The 19,598-nt window shown below is 41.5% G+C and overlaps 1 protein-coding gene across 1 annotated transcript in view; it reads right to left on the reverse strand.

Annotated features, from left to right (window-relative positions):
- Nucleotides 1–19,598, reverse strand: part of LOC126236493 (tyrosine aminotransferase) — a 174,745-nt gene that overhangs the window by 41,868 nt on the left and 113,279 nt on the right. The window contains exons 4-5 of the mRNA XM_049945848.1: nt 13,598–13,756; nt 7,246–7,437 (exon numbers count right to left, since the gene is read on the reverse strand). Of these exons, the coding sequence (XP_049801805.1) occupies nt 7,246–7,437; nt 13,598–13,756 (351 nt within the window). The remainder of the gene's footprint in view (nt 1–7,245; nt 7,438–13,597; nt 13,757–19,598) is intronic.

Raw genomic sequence — 19,598 nt, forward strand, 5'->3', positions numbered from 1 at the left:
GTCTTCTTGTCTTTCTTGCAAGTACTATTATGTGTTACTGGTAGTTCCACTTTAAATCATTCTGAACTCAGGCTCCTAGACATTTAATTGTTGTGACTGTTTTCAATGACTGCTTGTCAGTTGTGTAATCGAACAATATTGAAACTCTTCAGGAGGTGGAGGTGGGGGGGGGGGGGGGGGGGGACAGATCAAGGTTTCAGTTCTGGGGAGGAGGAATCATATATTGTCAATGACTCCCCGCACCATCTCATATATAACTTCCAGTCACCCCCCACTGTTAACATGTCATGGATGTGTCCATTTTAATAATAATAATAATAATGTGTTTACATACAGTAGGTGAATAGTACATTGCTATAGCCAAAGTCTAAGATGTTGTTATTCAGAAAAATATAGGCTTTTAGAAAATATATTAAAAAAATTTTAGGTGTACATACATCACACAATTAATTTGAGAGCTATAGTAGCAGCAAGCTACCACAATTTCAATAACATCATAATTTTCACAATAACATTGATGTACACTCCTAGTTACCAGTATATCATGAAGTACTATGACTGTGAGCACTAGTCTGCAAAGTATGGCTGTATGAGCAACCTGTTTTCCATTCCACTTCTGTGTAATTTAAAAGTGAAATCTGAAAACTGACTCAAGATGTGTTCAAAAGGCAATGGGAATTTCATAGTTTTGGGTGTAGTATTTAGTTGGCTGCACACAATTTTTTATTATTGTGCTGGTAAACATGTCTGAAAAGTATTCATAGTGTAAGCCATATTGGATATTTAATCTGTTGTCAGCTGTCGAAAAGCTTACATGTTGTTCTGGTAGCAGTGGCGATTGTTTGCACTGATGAATCACAACATTACAGCCACCAGCTTAATAACATGCTGGTGCACCTTTGGATTGCAACACAGCAGCGATTATGCATGGCATACATTTGACAAGTCCATTGTGGGTTTCTGGAGGTGTGTGGCACCCGATGTGTACACACAGGTCATGCAGTTATTATAAATTACGAGCTGTTTGTGATCGTGGGGCTGGCACCCAATAACTTCACAACGGCACTCCTTTGGATTCAGACAGGCGATTTTGGTGGCCAAGATATCAACATGAGTTCACTATCATACTTCTTAACCCAAAGCAGCACAATTCAGGCCAGTTAGAAGATGTCTCTTCCATCATGGAAGAGGCATGAAGTGATGCAGGTGGTCCACAATAGTGTTCATGTAGTCCACAGCTGTCATGGCGTCTTTGATGACCAACACAGGTCCCATGGAAGCCCAGGTGCTAGCTGAAAGCCCTTCATAAGATAAAACTGACCCCCTTCTCCCCATCCAGCATCCGTGGCACGGTGCATGTTTCGAGCAGCCGTTCACTTCGGTAATGGCATATCCAGACACGACCATCAACCAGATACACGTATGAACATGATTCAACTGACCAAGTGGCACGTTTCCACTGCTCCACTGTCCAATATCGATGATCCTGTGCCCACTACAGTAGTAATAGACCCTCTGTCATTGGGTAAACATGGGGACTTGTAGGAGACGTCTGCTGCAAAGCCTCATCTTTAACAGTGTACGCTGAATGATGTACTGCGAAACACTTGTCCCTGTACCAGCGTTGTAACCAGTCGTCATACCTGCCACATATCATCACCAATCGCGCTTTACATAGTGTTGACTAACTATTGATTTCATCATACTTTGACCACTACCAATAGATGCTTGTGACAATAGTACATGAACAACTGACCAGCTTTGCCGTTTTCAATATGCTTGTCCCAGGTCCCGGACCATAATAATCTACTATTTGCCAGAATTCACATATGTCTGTGGATTTCCCCATTTGCCGCTGGAATGATTACCCGTTCGTTCTACTTCGGTTGTAGAGGGTAGCCAGAAACAGTTTGTAATTGTGTAGCAGGGTAGTTATGCTGAAAAATAATTGTTGAGAAAAAAATTCGATACGTTGCGACGTTTCGGAGTTAATTAGTGCTGCAGTTAGCCAATCAGGCCGTTGCGCGCGCAAATTCAAGTGTCCCGCCAGATACAATCAGTGTCAGCTTTCCTCATAGCGTAGATGATAGCGCACGAGACTGCTCAGGCTTTCGCTCGGGTTCTGCCTTTACTACCGTCCCATGTCAAAATTTTTGTATCGCTTTCTCGTTCGGTTTTAGGAAACCAAGCGAAGAACACGTTTGGCGACACCGTTTCTCGCGGGCAGCTTGAATTTGCACGCGCAGCAGCCTGATCTGCTGACTTCAATGCTAAGTAACTCGGAAGCCACGCAAAGTATCGAAATTTTTCTTAACAATTATTTCTCAGCACAACCTAGTCTGCAACACCCTTACAAGCTTTTCAGACTGACTACCCTGTATATCAGTACTTTCCTTCTACATCTACATCTACATAGATACTCCTCCAGCCACCGTACGGTGCGTGGCGGAGGGTGCCCTGTACCACTGCTAGTAATTTCCTTTCCTGTTCCACTCGCAAACAGAGCGAGGGGAAAACGACTATCTATATGCCTCCGTATGAGCCCTAATTTCTCGAACATTATCTCCGTGGTGCTTACGCACAGTGTATGTCAGCAGCAGTAGAATCTTTCGGCAGTCAGCTTCAAATGCCGGTCCTCTAAATTTACTCAATAGTGTTTCTCGAAAAGGACGCCGCCTTCCCTCCAGAGATTCCCATTTGAGTTCCCGAAGCACCTCCGTAACATTCGGTGTTGTTCGAACCAACAGGTAACAAATTCAGTAGCTCGCTTCTGAACTGCTTACGTCTCCTGCCCGCAATGCCACTAGACGATATTCAATCACCGGGTTTTGACTCATGAGTGCATTTTGTATGAAAACAGGCAAGAGCCTTTGTATTAAATTTTGCAGTTAGAGCGCAGCGAAGTTTTAGAAATATAAAATATTGATTTTGGTTTGTCTGTTATGAGTAAAACAAGGCTTTACGGGTGTGTAAGTGTTTCGAATAAGATGCTGAAGATGAAGAGCTCCTTCGTGCCCCTGCACTTAATCATCTGACGAAATGTTGAAAACAGTGAAAGAAATGATTATTAACGATCGCCAAATCACAATTAGAGAAGTCGCTGATGAAGCCGGCATATCAGTTCGCTCTCACTACGACACTATTTCGAATGTTTTGAGTGTTGGACGTCTGATAGCAAAATTTGTTCCAAAATTGTTAAATATCGATCCAAAACAGCGTCGAATGAAAGTTGCTCGGGAGTCGCTAGATGAAGTCAGCAAATGTGCAGCATTACGGAAACGTGTCATAAAAGTTGATGAGACATGGGTTTATCGATACGACGTCGAAACTAGGGCCCAGCCGTACCAGTGGAAGCACTCCGAATCGCCAACACCGAAAAAAAAAGTTAACAAGTGAGGTCAAATGTGAAGGTTATGTGCTCACTATGTTTTTCGGTTTTAACGGCATAGCGCACCACGAGTTCTTACCACAAGGTCGAACGATTCACTAGGAGTACTACCTGCAAGTTCAACGCCGTTTGCGTGAAGCATTCTGAAAAAAGAAAAACGCCCAGAGTTCTGGGGAAGCAAAGAATAGGTCTCATCGCTTGTCCGTAAATTTTTGGTCAAAAACGATTCCGTAATATTTCCTCTGTTTACCTATTCGCGTCTTGGCCCAAGTGTTTTTCCCTGTTCTCAGAAACAAAGTAAACCTTAAAGCACTGTCGATTTACAACCGTAGATGAGATTGAAAAGGCATCTCTGAGACATCTAAAAGCTATCGCAAAGGCTGAGTTCCAAAAGTGTATAGGTGATAGATGCGTTCCACATCATTACGAAGTGTCGTATTCATGATCTATGGAACAAGTACTAATCTAATCTAATAGTAAAAAGCACCGACATAAGTGTATAATACCTAATGGTGTCTATTTTGAAGGGGATAACACTGATGTAAACGAACAAATAAAACTGTTTCCAAAAAATAAAAATTCCCGAAGTTTCTTTAAACACACCTCGTACGTAAAAATATATGCAAAAAAGATAGGATATCATGATCCCCACAACCGGTTCCACCCAGCCACGCATCCACCCCCGTGGGTTCTACCCTGGACTCTCATTTATTTGCAATAAGCTACATTTGCTTATACAAAGTCAGCTTTCTGTCCCTGAAGCAAGCATCAGTCCTCTGTTGGCCTTCGCGCATTTTGTGGCACTTTTCTGGCATTGCGACTTCTCTACATACGCTGCTGACCATTAATTGCAAACACCAGGAGGGACAGCAAATAATCAAATTTTGCTTATTGTGCACATACTGTCCAGCAGGTGGGATACACAATTTTTTAGATGACTCGGGGAATATAAGGTGCGCAATTTAGTTTGCAAGGTGCCACTTCTGGCAGTAACAATAGCTCTAATACAGCTGCTGAGTATTGAGTCAAACAGAGCTTGGATGACAGATACTGGAACGTCGCAACACGCGCTGGTTCAACTCTGTTCCAGGGTTCAGCAGTCATGGTGGCTGGCAAGTGATGGTGTGCCAGTGTCTCAGTAACTCATGACCACATGTTTTCAGTAGGTGAGAGAGATCTGGAGATCATGATGGCCATGGGAACAGACGAACACCCTCTGTATCAAGGTAGGCGAGGAAATAATGGACAACATGTAGTCTTACGTTGTCTTATTCAAAGACGGCACAGAGACCTTGGAGACTGGGTGAAGCATCTGTCCGGGTCAGAAATTTAATTCCTGTTGTCCGAATCACTGGCATGTCAACCAGAGGTAACTGTGTTGAATAGCCAACTGTTTCCCGGTACCAACACGCTAGGTACTGGGCCTGCATGACGATTTCGAATGCATCTGGTTGTATCCATTCTCCTCGAAGACACCACGCTGTACATTTTACTGGGTCTAGTCTTAAAATACGAAAAGGTGTCACTCCAGTGTCAATTGCTGTTAGGTGCACCACTGTCGGCTCATCTCTGTCTTCTGTCACGTCAAGGAAAGTCACAACAATCGTCGCCATGCTTGACATTTCGTGGTGCTGCAGATGTCGTCGTACTGTCCGTGTGGAAACTTCCCTTTCTGCAAACAAGCCCATTTTCTGACTCACAAGGTACGCGTAGCGGCTGTGCAATCCTGCACGGTCGAGCGAACGCTATGTCCAGCCTCTTGGGCGCTAGTCGCGTTGGGCTGTTAAGGTCCTGCATGATATGGCGTATGGCCCCATCGATTCCATATTCGTGTGACAGTTACGGGATCCCCACCAACATGAGCAGCGATATCACGGAACGATAAACTGAATTCTCGACTGACAACGATCCTGCCCTGTCGAATTCCGACGCATACTGGTAAACTTCTCTCTTTAATGCGTAAGGCATAACACGGTCTTTCCCACAAACAACCGACTTTCAACTGTGATTTTGAAATCAGAAACCCGCTGTGTAATCTTCCCTTGTACACACAGTTTTATGGTGTTACTCCTAACGACATAGTGCATTTGCTCTGAAATGCAAAACACCTTTATATCCAAGCTCGCAGCATACTTCAAACGTAGCGTGGAACTCACAGGGTTGGTAAGCCGGGTACTGGTCAGTGCCTCTGGATATGTGGGAACGGGACTCCCGCACCGGGGCCACTCACTGGATGGTCGGTAGTCCCTTGCTTTTTATGGGCGCGTGGCTGCGCAATGTCGTTAACGTTTTCGTGTTTTTTCTGTTTTTTGTTTTTTACTTGTGCGATTAAAACGTTCCTTGGCTATATTGTATAACAATTTTTAATAAAGCCATAATCATGTCGGAAACCTTTTCACATGAAGCACAAACGACAGCTCCAAAAGTGCACTGCCCATTTATACCTTGTGTACGCGATACTACAGCCAGTAGTACCTCAAGAAGACGATTGGGTCACTTATCGAAATATTGTGCATGAAATGGAAACTACAACTCGAATGAACACCAGGAAGACCGCCATTAATCAATCATTCCAAGAAAACATCGTAAATCACAAGTTTCATTTAAACTGCTAACGCTGTCTGAACGCAGCTAACCGTGTGTGTTTGTAAATAAACTGCTCCATTTCATAAACTCGCAAGAAAAAGTTTAATTTCGATTTTCATTACTGTTTTAACACAGATAACGATGGATACTCATAAATACGCAACTCCACATTACGAGTTCGCTAATCTATCCACGTTTAAATCTAATTGTTGCTCCTGAATCTAGTCTATAGTGCCGCTAGATACCATGTATTAACATTTTTCGGCATTATACAGGGTGATTCACGAAGATATGCAAATATTTTAATATGTTATTCTACAAGTAAAACTAAAGAAAAAAGTTCGTATAAACAAAGGTCCGCAAATGTTTAGTTTCGGAGTTACGACTAATAAAAGATTTTGCCTGAAATTTAGCAGCTTCGCTAATATGAAGCACTCGCAAAACTGTACGAGGTCCCGGACGTTTATCTGCAGTTGTTTTCCAGAACATCCAGCATCCATAATACATCGTCTTCACGTATCGAGCACTCATTATGAACGCTGGGTAGAGAACCTATCTCCCGTAACATTCGAAATACTCCACTAATGGCTCGTGCATTCGGAATCCTCCGAGTTAGGTAACGTACGCGATATTCGTTAACTGCAGCCGTAGCATTACCATCATATTTGCCATAAATAAACACCATATCGGTGCATTCCTCTGTCTAAAATTTGAAGGGCAGCCCTATTTCATAAATAATCTACAGACTACGACTGTTACTATATGGTTTCACGTAAATGCACTGTTGTTTTTATGTTCTTCCACTGAACAGTACAGAAAACTAACTCGTTTCAAGATTAGGAAATGACTGAAACAACTCACTAACGGTTGCCAACAATTACATAAACATTTCTACATTCTTAATGGAAAGTAAACAATTTTAGTTGTATAATAATCTTTGCTTCTCTGGATGTTCTGGAAAACTATTGCAGTTGCACGTCTGGGACAGGTTTTATTAGATTCACCAGACCATAACAACAAAATAAATGGAAATCGTGCTTTACTTTAACCTCGTACAGTTTTGCAGTGGCTTCATATTAGCGAAGTTGATAAATTTCAGGCAAAATCTTTTATTAGCCGTAACTCCGTAACTAAACATTTGCGGACATATGTTTATATGAACTTTTTTCTTTAGTTTTACTTGTAGAGTAACATATTAAAATATATACATATCTTCGTGAATCACCCTGTATATACATATGCAAAAATGATACAAAACATTAATTACTTACCATGTGTTCATATATCTCATCAGCAATTATGGGTAATTTGTGCCTGGCTGCAATGGATAACATATCCTTTAGGTGTTGTTTCTTGAAGACCGAACCACACGGATTCGAAGGATTGCATACAACTATTGCCGCCGTATTTTCATCAATTTGGCTCTCCAGATGGTTCAAATCGGCTTCCCAGTCGTTCTCTGGCTGCATAAAAATGAGAATAACCATTAGTTTCAATTAGTCTCATTGCTACCCACAAAAAGTAACAAAATATTTCTGGTGCATGCAGAAGTTCATAGCGTTTTTGTTTTACATGTTGGTATTCTGGTTGTTGTGCGGTCAATTATTATCAACTATCATTTTCTATTTGTGGTTCACTGTTGGTATTTGAGTTTACACATTGTCATGTCGTCATTTGGAGATAGTGAGTGGAGCCGTGGACACTAGACAATGGTGTGCCAAGTGGAGAAATCGGAACATTTCCGATATATTTTTCTGTTTGCGTTCAATAGAGGGGTGACAGCAGCGGAGGCAACGAGGAACATTTGCGCCATGTGTGGGGATAAAGCCACTGGCCACAGCACGGTAAGAAAATGATTTTCATAAAGAGGATCGTTTTGACATTAGTGACTCTCCATATTCAGGAGGGCTTCAAATGGTTCAAATGGCTCTGAGCACTATGGGACTTAACTTCTGAGGTCATCAGTCCCCTAGAACTTAGAACTACTTAAACCTAACTAACCTAAGGACGTTTCCAGAATGAGATTTTCACTCTGCAGCGGAGTGTGCGCTGATATGAAACTTCCTGGCAGATTAAAACTGTGTGCCCGACCGAGACTCGAATTCGGGACCTTTGCCTTTCGCGGGCAACTGCTCTACCAACTGAGCTACCGAAGCACGACTCACGCCCGGTACTCACAGCTTTACTTCTGCCAGGAAGGTAGGAGACGAGGTACTGGCAGAAGTAAAGCTGTGAGTACCGGGCGTGAGTCGTGCTTCGGTAGCTCAGTTGGTAGAGCAGTTGCCCGCGAAAGGCAAAGGTCCCGAATTCGAGTCTCGGTCGGGCACACAGTTTTAATCTGCCAGGAAGTTTCTTAACCTAAGGATATCACACATACCCATGCCCGAGGCAGGATTCGAACCTGCGACCGTAGCAGTCGCGCGGTTCCAGACTGTAGCGCCTAGAACCGCTCGGCCACTCCGGCTGGCCTCAGGAGGGCCTTCAGGGTTTTATGAAGATAGTTTAAACGCATTATTCCACAACGATCCAGGTCAGTGTACTCGATAACTGGGAAATGTAATTAACCTTTAACAGTCCACAATCGTGCGACATTTGCATGCCATGGGAAAGGTTCAAAAATCGGATGCTAAACCAAAACCACAAAAATCAGCAGGTGGGCTATATGTGGTCTCTGCTTTCTCATTATCAATTGGGTCGTCAACATCACCGACTATTCCTATCCTGTATTGTTACTGGGGACGAGAAATGGTGTCTTTATGCTAACATAAGGAAAAGAAAGGGATGGTTGAGTCCAAAGAAAGCAGCAACTCCCAGTACGAAGACTTGTGAGCATCCACAGAAAATAATGTTAGGCATTTGGTGGAACAGACTGTGTGGCGTACTACAAACTGCCTCTCCGAGTTGTAACCATCACAGCTGACATTTATTGTCAAGAAGTGAGACGGCTTGCAGGCGCAATCCAAGAACAACGACCAGGAAGACGGCGTGAAGCGATGCTACTCCACGATAACGCCCGCCCACATTCTGTTCGACTGACATAAAACGCTATACAGGGGTTGGAAAGTCATTCCGTATCCATCTTATTCACCTGATCTAGCGCCCTCAGATTCTCACCTTATCTACGCTCTATCGACCACCCTTCAAGGAACTACCTTCCCGGATGTAAATGTGCTCTCAACACGGCTCGACGAGTTCTTCGCCTCAAAACCACTTGATTTCTACACCTCGAAATCGAAAAGTTTCCCAGCGTTGGCAGACTGTTGTAAATAATGAAGGAGAATATACGAGGGCTGTCCAGAAAGTAAGTTACGATTGATCGCGAAATGAAAATCACAGTGAAAATCAGAAATATTTCATTTGTAACAGTTAGCTACACCTTTCAGCTACGTCTCTACGTAGTCGCCGTTCTGACTCAGACATTCGTCGTAGCGTTGTACCAACTTTCCAATACCCTCATCATAGAAGGCAGCCACCAGTGCTTTCCGCCAATTCTCTACGCTGGCCTAAAGCTCGTTGTCTGTGCCAAAATGTTGTCTTCATAGCCAGCGGTTCGTTTGAGCAGAGATGAAACTCAGTGGGAGACAATTACGGACTGTATTGAGGGTAACCAAACATTTCCAATTGAAATGATGCAGGAACATCTTCATTGCCCCTGCAGAATGAGGCTGAGAATTGTCTTGAAGAAGAAACCGCACGACAGTTATGTAATGTTGGTTGCATAGCTTCAGGGGAAAATTCTCACCAGGCCCTCGTACTTGGCGGGAGACACTATTTTCTATAACATCTTTACGCGCTGACTAAGAGCTCAGGAATGAAAAGAGCGACATAATTCTACCTAGAGTCATACTAGAGACACTGCCCAACACATCTTTGCAAAGCTTTATCGGATTTTCATAGTCGTTTCCATTTCGCGACCGATCGTAACTTACTTTCTGGACAGCCCTCGTATTAGTAATGACTTCAGTCTCTATTATGTGCATTGTTGTGTTTATTAAACTTATGGAAAACGCTATGAACTGACGCACCAGTCCAATAGAAATAACAACATTCATAGTAATATAAAATCACAAAGCAAAAAAAATGTGATTCTTCAGTTTCTCTCAGCGTATCAGTTGATCGAACATTCTTTGGGTGTAATGTCGGTTCATGGTGTCCAGCGGAATCGGCAGTACACCCATGGACTGTTCGATCAACTGATAAAATAATCTTTGTCACTTCCAGAGAACCCCTTAAGCCACAACAATAAGCACTTGCCGGCCGGTGTGGCCGAGCGGTTCTAGGCGCTTCAGTCCGGAACCGCGCTGCTGTTACGGTCGCAGGTTCGAATCCTGCCTCGGGCCTGGATGTGTGTGATGTCCTTAGGTTAGTTAGGTTTAAGCAGTTCTGAGTTGACTACCGATAATGAGTATCCTTTTCTTAATTTGGTGATGGGGATGGGTCCGGACCCCCCGCCCCCCCCCCCCCCCCCCCCTCTCCCTTTGGCTATGTCCTTACATAAATAGTTTTCAGGTCTTTTCAGACTCATATTCAGATGGGACAATCGGAAGCTCTGTATTAATTTTCGTAGGTAATGTTGGGTACTGGCTGGGGATATGGGTGCAATTGTTGTTGCTACCCAACTGGTAGCTTCCATTGTTACTGCTTATGGCTACAGAATTAATCGTTATTCACTGGGTGTCGCCATAAATAAATCAAATAAATCCGACAGCTTGAAACAAATTCCGTACAACTAATGTACACTTATACTGACAAAAAAAAGTCATCTGTTCCACAACATTGATAATGGATAAGTTTACACACAGTGTCGCGTCTTACCACAACGCAATTTAAAACTAGTGGTCATCTGCGTAGCGAATCACTATAGCTTTCATCAGAACGACGGACAGAATAATGTTTTCACACTTTTCGTTCCTTACGCTTGAGAGCTGAGTGGGCTCTGTAGAACAACACCTTGTTCTTTCCAGTCCCCTGGAGCCACTGAATTTGACGAGATGGTGTGGCTTCCATACGTGGGTGCAACGACAAAGGAGGGTATCTGTGGAGAGGGCAGACAAACATGTTTTCTGAAGCCTTTTCAGTAGCAGCAGCCTTTTTTAGTCGTCTGGATGACTGACAGATCTGGCCTTGTAACAACGTGCTGATTTTGCAAACAGCTGGAAGAAAAACTATAGCCGTTATTTTTCCTCTGAGGCATGCAGCTTCACTGTATGGTTAAATGATAATGGTATCCTCTTGGATAAAATATTCTGGAATTAAAATAGTCTCCTATTCGGACCTCCTGGCGGGGACTACTCAAGAGAATGTCGTCATCTGGGAAAACAAAACTGGCATTCTACGGGTCGGAGCCTAGAGTTTTAGATCTTGTAATTGGGTAGGTACGGACAGGTTGAAGTTAGATGTAGGGAATTAACGAAGTTGGGTGACAGGATGAACTATACTTCTGGTGAGGTTATAAATACAGAATCGAACAGGCGTAATGCAGCAAAAGGTCTAATAACGAATAAGAAAATAAGAATGCGGGTAAGCTACTGTTATTATCGTACCCAAGACAATCACGAAGCCAACACACACCATAGTAGTACAAGTTTGTATGCCTACTATCTCCGCAGATGAAGAGATTGAAGAAATGTATGATGAGATAAAGGAAACTATCCAGATAGTAAGGGAGACGAAAATTAATTGTAATGGGGGACTGGAATTCAATAGGTGGTAAAGGAAGAGAAGGGAAAATAGTAGGTGAATATGGAGTGAGGGAAATGAATGAAAGAGGAAACAGCCTGGTAGAATTTTACACATAGCGTAATTTAATAATTACCAACACTTGGTTTAAGATTCATGAAAGAAGATTGTTTACGCAGAAGAGACCTAGAGACACAGGAAGGTTCCAGATTGATTATACAATGGTAAGAAATGAATTTCGCAACAAGATTTTAAACTGTAAAACATTTCCAGGGTCAGATGTGGACTCTGACCACAATTTGGTGGTTATGAACTCTAGATTAAAACTGAAGAAATTGCAAAAAGGTAGGAAATTAAGGACTTGGGACCTATGTAAATTGAGAAAATGAGAGCTGGTGAGAGTTTCGGAGGGAGCATTAACCAACGTCTGACTGGAACAGGGGTAAGGACTACTGTAGAAGACGAATGAGTGGATTTGAGAGATGAAATAGTGAAGGAAGCAGAGGATGAAATAGGTAAAAAGACAAGGCCTGGTATAAATCCTTAACTGATGCAAATGAAGCAGGAGAAAAGGAATACGAATGTATAAAAAATATGACTGACAGTAAGTGCAAAATGGCTAAGCAGAATTGGCTAGAGGACAAATGAAATGACATAGAAGCATATACTACTAGGGCTAAGAGTGTCATTTTCGTTACATTGTCTCACTTAATGTAATCTTTTATGGTCCCTTACTTCTCTGCTCTGCTGTTCCTTCCAGTACCAAGTTAACTAGTCCTGAATGCCAAAGTACGTGTCCTACTACATGTTCCTTCTCGTGATGAGGAGTTTTCCATAGACTTCTATCTTTGCCTGTTCTTTCTGTATCTTTTCGTTCCGTACTTTGTCTGTCAACGTAGTTTTTAACTGGCTGCAATTCCTTTCCGCATAATACTTTAATAGTTGTGTCACGACACTATGTTAAATTGATGAAGTAAAGAAAGAAAAAAAACCATTTCATAGCCACTTACTAAAATTTATAACTGCAGCCATTACAAGTTTCGGATAGTTAATTTTATCTTCAGCTAACAATCTTGTCTCTTGGCTCGCTAAAATAGCTCTCAGGAGCTCAAAGTTGTTGGTTCTAAAATAACTGAATTTCCCGTCGAAAATACAGTATACTGTTAAAATAATAACAATTGTAACAGAAGTACGCTACTTTTGTAGAATTGATGCATAAATCTACAGTTTTGTCCCACACACAGTCCGAATGGGGAACCTTTCGATTTAATTTTTAATGAAGGGTAAAAGCAGCCAACCGGATGCACAAATTTTATTGCATTGACCTGGTTTCGATACCAACTAACGGTATCTTCTTAGTTGCATAGATTGAGTTGACAAACCTTTCAGTCTGATGTCAGTCCTAGAGGCTTCCCATACTCGCGGTTTTAATGTTGGTTTTACAAGAAAACTGTTACATATTTGAACTGAGCACTTAAGCTCATATGTTTTTATCTTTCCATGCAATGTGAATCTGTGTAATTGTAACTTATTCTGATGAAGATACCCTTAATTGGTATGGAAACCAGGCCAATGTAATAAAATATGTGCAACCGGTTGGCTTTTTGGATCCTTCTTAAAAACTGAAATACAGTTGCTGAACTTGAGACATGTTCAAGAGCGTCTCTCGATTTATAGTACTACACCTACCTTTTTAGCTACCAAGGCAAATTTTATCGTTATCTATAACGATATGGGTCAGTGGGTATTTGGAATGTTATATGGAACAGGCAGATAGTAAGATTGTCGGCTTATTTAGTTGTCCTTTGTCTAGTGTTTAATCAACAAACGTAGTTTCATGGGTTTTGTCATGCATACTGCAGGTGCCTACGAGCACGATTGAAGCTGCGAGTGTTAATAGCTGATTTTCTAAAACTACGCACACATCTGTACTACCAAACTTACCAGCAAGTTGTAGGATCTGGTTTCGACGCCAATAGACTCAGCGAGTGTCCTGTAGAGCGGGAAAGCAGGTCGTGGCATCAGGATGTTCTGTCCTGGTGAGGCTAGGGCAGTTATGCTCAGGTCAAGGGCGCTCGAGCAACCACTGCAGAGGACAACATCCTGTAATAGAGAAAAATATTGCGTCAAGAGAACATGCAAGGAGATAAGTCATTAAAATGCTGAAGAAGAAAAGAATCGAAACCGTGCGCAGTACAGTTGCTAAGTTGTTAAGACGTAAATAATTCAACAGACATCTGAAAAAAGCTCTCGAAACTTTATGTACTCGTCATTATTCGCAAGGAACTAGGCGTAAGACATGGGAAGTCAGAAAGCGTTCTGTAAGTAAACTCCGATTTTTGGAAGAAAGTAAACGTACAAATGAAAGCATACTGGTCAAGAACACAACAGATTTCGGCCTGACATGTCGCACTCCGACAAAAACAGTGATACAACTCAAAAAGGCAATAATTGAGAAAAATCGACTTAAAGAGTTCTATAAAAATTATAGTATAAACGTCCTTTAAATTTCAAGTAAGTAATTTTGGCAGTAAATTGCATTGTAGGGTATACAACAGTAAAATGGACATGCAGTTCTGTACTAGTCGAATATGAGGTGTTATCGGGTAATTATTAATTAATTCTTCCACCCGAAAAGTGGCAAAAGCATTACGTGAGGGGTCATAACAAAAAAGTTTTTAGAAAATCAAAAAGTGATACTTACCGTAATATATTAGACATTTGAACTTCCATCAGACAAAATTAGTACTTAAAATAAAAAATGAAAAACGAGTTGAAGCTGTTGTATTAGAAAAATACAAAATGCCAAATTGTAATTTGTGAAAAATAATGCAGTTTAAACAGGAACACCAATTACCTACAATTTAAGAACCAGTTTACGAAAACACAGAATCATAAATGGGATTATATAATGTAGGAATACTTTTCGCCGAGAAAAGGGATTCAATTTGAACTTTTTTGTTTTTGAGTCATCAGTATACTGACTGGTTTGATGCGGCCCGCCACGAATTAATCTACTGTGCCTATCTCTTCATCTTAGAGTAGCACTTGCAACCTACGTCCTCAGTTATTTGCTGGATGTATTCCAATCTCTGTCTTCTCTACAGTTTTGCCCTGTACAGCTCTAGTACCATGGAAGTAATTCCCTGATGTCTTAACAGATGTCCTATCATCCTATCCTTTCTCCTTCTCAGTATTTTCCACAAATTCCTTTCCTCTCCGATTCTGCGCAGAACCTCCTCATTCCTTACCTTATAAGTCCACCTAATTTTCAACATACGTCTGTGGTACCACATCTCAAGTGCTTCGATTCCCTTCTGTTCTGGTTTTCCCGTAGTCCATGTTTCACTACTATACAATGCTGTGCTCCAAACGTGCATTCTCAGAAATTTCTTCCTCAAATTAAAGCTTCATACTAGTAGACTTCTCTTAGCCAGGAATGCCCTTTATGCCGGTGATAGTCTGCTTTTGATGTCCTCCTTGCTCCGTCCGTCATTGGTTATTTTGCTGCCTAGGTAGCAGAATTCCTTTACTGCGTAACTTCGTAACTGTCAATCCTGACGTTTCTCGCTGTTCTCATTTCAGCTACTTCTCATTACTTTCGTCTCCCTTCGATTTTCTCTCAATCTCTATTCTGTACTCATTAGACTGTTCATTGTATTAAGCAGATCCTGTAATTCTTCACTTTCACTCAGGATGGCAACGTTATCAGCGAATCATGTCATCGATATCATTTCATCTTGAATTTTAATTCAATTCCTAAACCTTTCTTTTATTTCCATCTTCTTCGATGTATAGTGAGAACAGAAGGGGCGAAAGACTACATCATTGTCTTACACCCTTTTTAATCCGAGCACTCCGTTCTTGGTCGTCCACTCTTATTATTCCCTCCTGGCTCTTGTACATATTGTATATTGCCAATCTCTCTCTACGGCTTACCCCTATTTTCCTCAGAACTGCGAACAGCTTGAACCATTTTACGTTCTAGAACGCTTTTACCAGTTCGACAAATACTCTGAACGTGTCTTGATTTTTCTTTAGCCTTCCTTCCATTATCAACAGCAATGTCAGAATTGCCTCACTGGTGCCTTTACCTTTCCTAAAGCCAAACTGATCTTCATTTAACACATTCTCAATTTTCTTTTCCATTCTCTTGTGTATTATTCTTGTCAGTAACTTGGATGCATGAGCTGTTAAGCTGACTGTGCGATAATTCTCGCACTTGTCAGCTCTTGCAGTCTTCGGAATATTTTTCCGAAAGTCAGATGCTATGTCGCCAGACTCATACACTCTACACACCAACATGAATAGTCATTTTGTCGCCACTTCCCCCAATGAATTTAGAAATTCCGATGGGATGTTATCTATCGCTTCTGCCTTATTTGATCTTAAGTCCTACAAAACTCTGTTAATTCTGATTCTAATACTGGATCCCCTATCTATTGTAAATCGACTCCTGTTTCTTCTTCTGTCGCATCAGACAAACATTCTCCCTCATAGAGGCCTTCAATGTAATCTTTCGTCTAAGGCGCTGCAGTCATGAACTGTGCGGCTGGTCCCGGCGAGGGTTTGAGTCCCCCCTCGGGCATGGGTGTGTGTGCTTGTCCTTAGGATAATTTAGGTTAAGTAGTGTGTAAGCTTAGGGACTGATGACCTTAGCAGTTAAGTCCTATAAGATTTCACACACATTAGAACTTTTTTTTTTTTTTTTTTTTTTTTTTTTAAATCTTTCCACCTGGCCGCTTCCTCCTCTGCATTTAACGTGGAATGCCCGTTGCACTCTTAATGATACTACTCTTGTTTTTAATTTAATCGAAGGTTGTTTTGACTTTCCTATATGCTGAGTCAGTCCTTCCGACAACCATTTCTTTTTCAATTTCTTCACATTTTTCATGCATCCATTTCATCTTAGCTTCTTTGCACTCCCTATTTATTTCATTCCTCAGCGACTTGTATTTCTGTGTCTGAATTTTCCTGAACTTTTTTGTACTTCCTTCTTTCATCGATCAGTTGAAGTATTTCTTCTGTTACCCACGGTGTCTTCGCAGTTACCTTCGTTGCACCTATGTTTTTCTTTCCAATTACTGCGATTGCCCTTTTAGAGATGTCCATTCCTCTTCAACTGTAGTGCCTACAGAGCTATTCCTCATTGGTCTATCTATAGCCTTAGAAAACTTCAAGCGTATCTCATCATTCCTTAATGCTTCCGTATCCCACTTCTTTGCGTATTGCTTCTTCCTGACTAATCTCTTAAACTTCAGCCTACTCTTCATCACTACTACATTTTGATGTGAGTCTATATCTGCTCCTGGATACGCCTTACAGTGCAGTATGTGATTTCGGAATCTCTGCTTAACCATGATGTAATCTAACTGAAATCTTCCCGTATCACCTGGCCTTCTCCAAGTATACATCCTCCTCTTGTGATTCTTGAACAGAGTATTTGCTATTACCAGCTAAAATTTATTACAGAACTCAATTAGTCTTTCTCCTCTCTCATTCCTTGTCCCCTGTAACCTTTTCTTCTACTCTTTTCCCCTACAACTGCATTCCAGTCCCCCATGACTATTAGATTTTCATATTTCTTTACGTACTGTATTACCCTTTCAATATTTTCAAATACTTTCTCTATCTCATTTTCAGCTTGCGACGTCAGCATGTATACCTGAACTATCGTTGTCAGTGTTGGTTTGCTGTCGATTCTGATAAGAGGAACCCTATCGGTGAACTGCTCACAGTAAAACTCTCTCTGTCCTACCATCCTTTCTTTGTAGCAGATTTTTCAATTTTTTTCTTGTACGCTGCAAAACACGAAATTTCGCAGTATTTACAACAGCTGTAATCGTCCTTCAGGCACACATGCATATAAGATTGTAATGTTATGTGTGATAGAGACACTGTACAAACACAGACATTGTAATAATCAACGCTATTAAAACTACATTAAAGTTACACATGAGAAGTTTCGCAATTCAAAATGTGCCGCTCTTCTTGAATGATCCACGCAGAATTGCCAGTGACACTTCTAGCCTTGGCGAATCATGAAGTAATCTACGACAAAAATGACTCACTTTCCTGAGATAGAGACATGACGTTTTTCGTGGATTTTGGGGTACTTCACAGGTATTTTTCAGTGACAAAAACTAAAAATTGCCATTTTTAGACTTCTGTCACTTTTCTCGCCGGAGTGCGATATATACTCGTACTGTATGTCATACACACACAATACTGGCTATCAGAGTAATGGAAATACGTCTATGTATAGATAAAATACGCATTTGGAAAGGATACATACAACTAATCGGTTGTTTCCACAGAAAATTTGTGTCTTTCATCCTTCAGCGTACCATTTATTCCATCAACAAGACGCGAGTGGGACAAGAAACCTGTAGCGGTGTCGTTATTGTAAAAGGAACAGTGGCTGTTCGACCATGTTCAAAGCAGATTGTTGGGTGGGCCAGTGGAGATCTTTCAGCTCGACCACACATCTATGAGCCCATATCTGAAGACAGCCTGCCGTCAGTAATAGTAAATTATTTGTTAAGTAAACAAGGGCGTAATTTGTCAGCTTATATTAAATGCGAGAGCTAGCAATTTCTAATAGAGCATCGATACCTTGGAAGAAGACATTTTCGTTAAGGAAAAACATTTGTGTCCTAGAATGCAGTTAACCGCCAACTATATTGACATTGTCCTTGACCTTTTCTCGTGGGGATTAACAGTAGAAATAAGGGACTACACATACCGGACAAAAACTGAGCCGGGCACAGGAGACGTCACGTTAAGCCGTATAATACCGCCAGTAGCCCAACATTCCCATATAACGACGATGTGTAGCCGCTCGCGTCCTAGACCCATTTTACCAGCAGACATTACATTCGATTTTACAATTTATCTGAAGATGGTTGTATGATCAGCTGAAACCAGTAATCATTAAATGTACTTTTATTTGCGATATTGACTATTAAAAGATTTTGTCGTCCGCAGCTTGTGGTCTAGTGGCTAGCGTTGCTGCCTCTGGATCACGGGGTCCCTGATTCGATTCCCGGCTGGATCGTGGATTTTCTCCGCCCGGGGACTGGGTGTTTGTATTGTCCTCATCATTTCATTATCATTCGGGAAGGTGGCGAGACCGGACAGTGTAAAGGTTGGGAATTTGTACGGGCGTTGATAACCAAGCAGTTGAGCACCCCACAAACCATATATCATCATCAAGATTTTGTGAAAATAAAATAAAAAACTTTTTGAATATATTTAGACTGTTTGTCTCCATTTCCTGATTATGTGAGTAATTAATATGGAAGAAATTCTCCATTAGGAGTTAGTCCCTCCTCGTCAGGCCGTCACTGCAGTGTTCTACCGCGATGCCCTGACGTGGTTGAGGGAGAACATAAGAAGAACGTGTCCAGTGCACGCAACTAGTTCCTCCATCATGACAATGCACTGATCATCCAAGAGCTTCTGTCAACAAAGAAAATGACAGAAGTTCTTCATTCACCGTATCCACCCGAATACTTCTTTTTTTAAAATTTTTTTTATTCCCCAGAATGAAGTTAAAAGGCTGAAGATTTCAAACAACCTAGGAATTCAAGCAGAACCGCAAGTGGGACTAAACTGTTTTACGAAAAAAGAGTTCCATGGAGCTTTCAGTCCATGGGAAAATTGCTAGTAGCGGTTTATACACGCCCAAAAGTTGTAGGATCCAGATAAAGCGTACTTGGTGTATTCCGGGAATTTTTGGGTAGCACTTGGTGTTTTGTCCAGTGAGCTTGCTCTGGAACTACAGCTTAATACACCAGAATGTAAAGCGGGGGCCAATACTCTATTACCGGTGCTGCTAAGGAATTTACTCTTATATGAGTAGTAGAATGGGATTCATTCAGCCTCGAGAGAACAGGAAGATCCTGCAGGAGAACTAGCAGCTCTGGTCTGGGAGAACCGACAT

Source organism: Schistocerca nitens, chromosome 2, assembly GCF_023898315.1.
Source record: "Schistocerca nitens isolate TAMUIC-IGC-003100 chromosome 2, iqSchNite1.1, whole genome shotgun sequence".
In the NCBI taxonomy this organism is placed as follows: Eukaryota; Metazoa; Arthropoda; class Insecta; order Orthoptera; family Acrididae; genus Schistocerca; species Schistocerca nitens.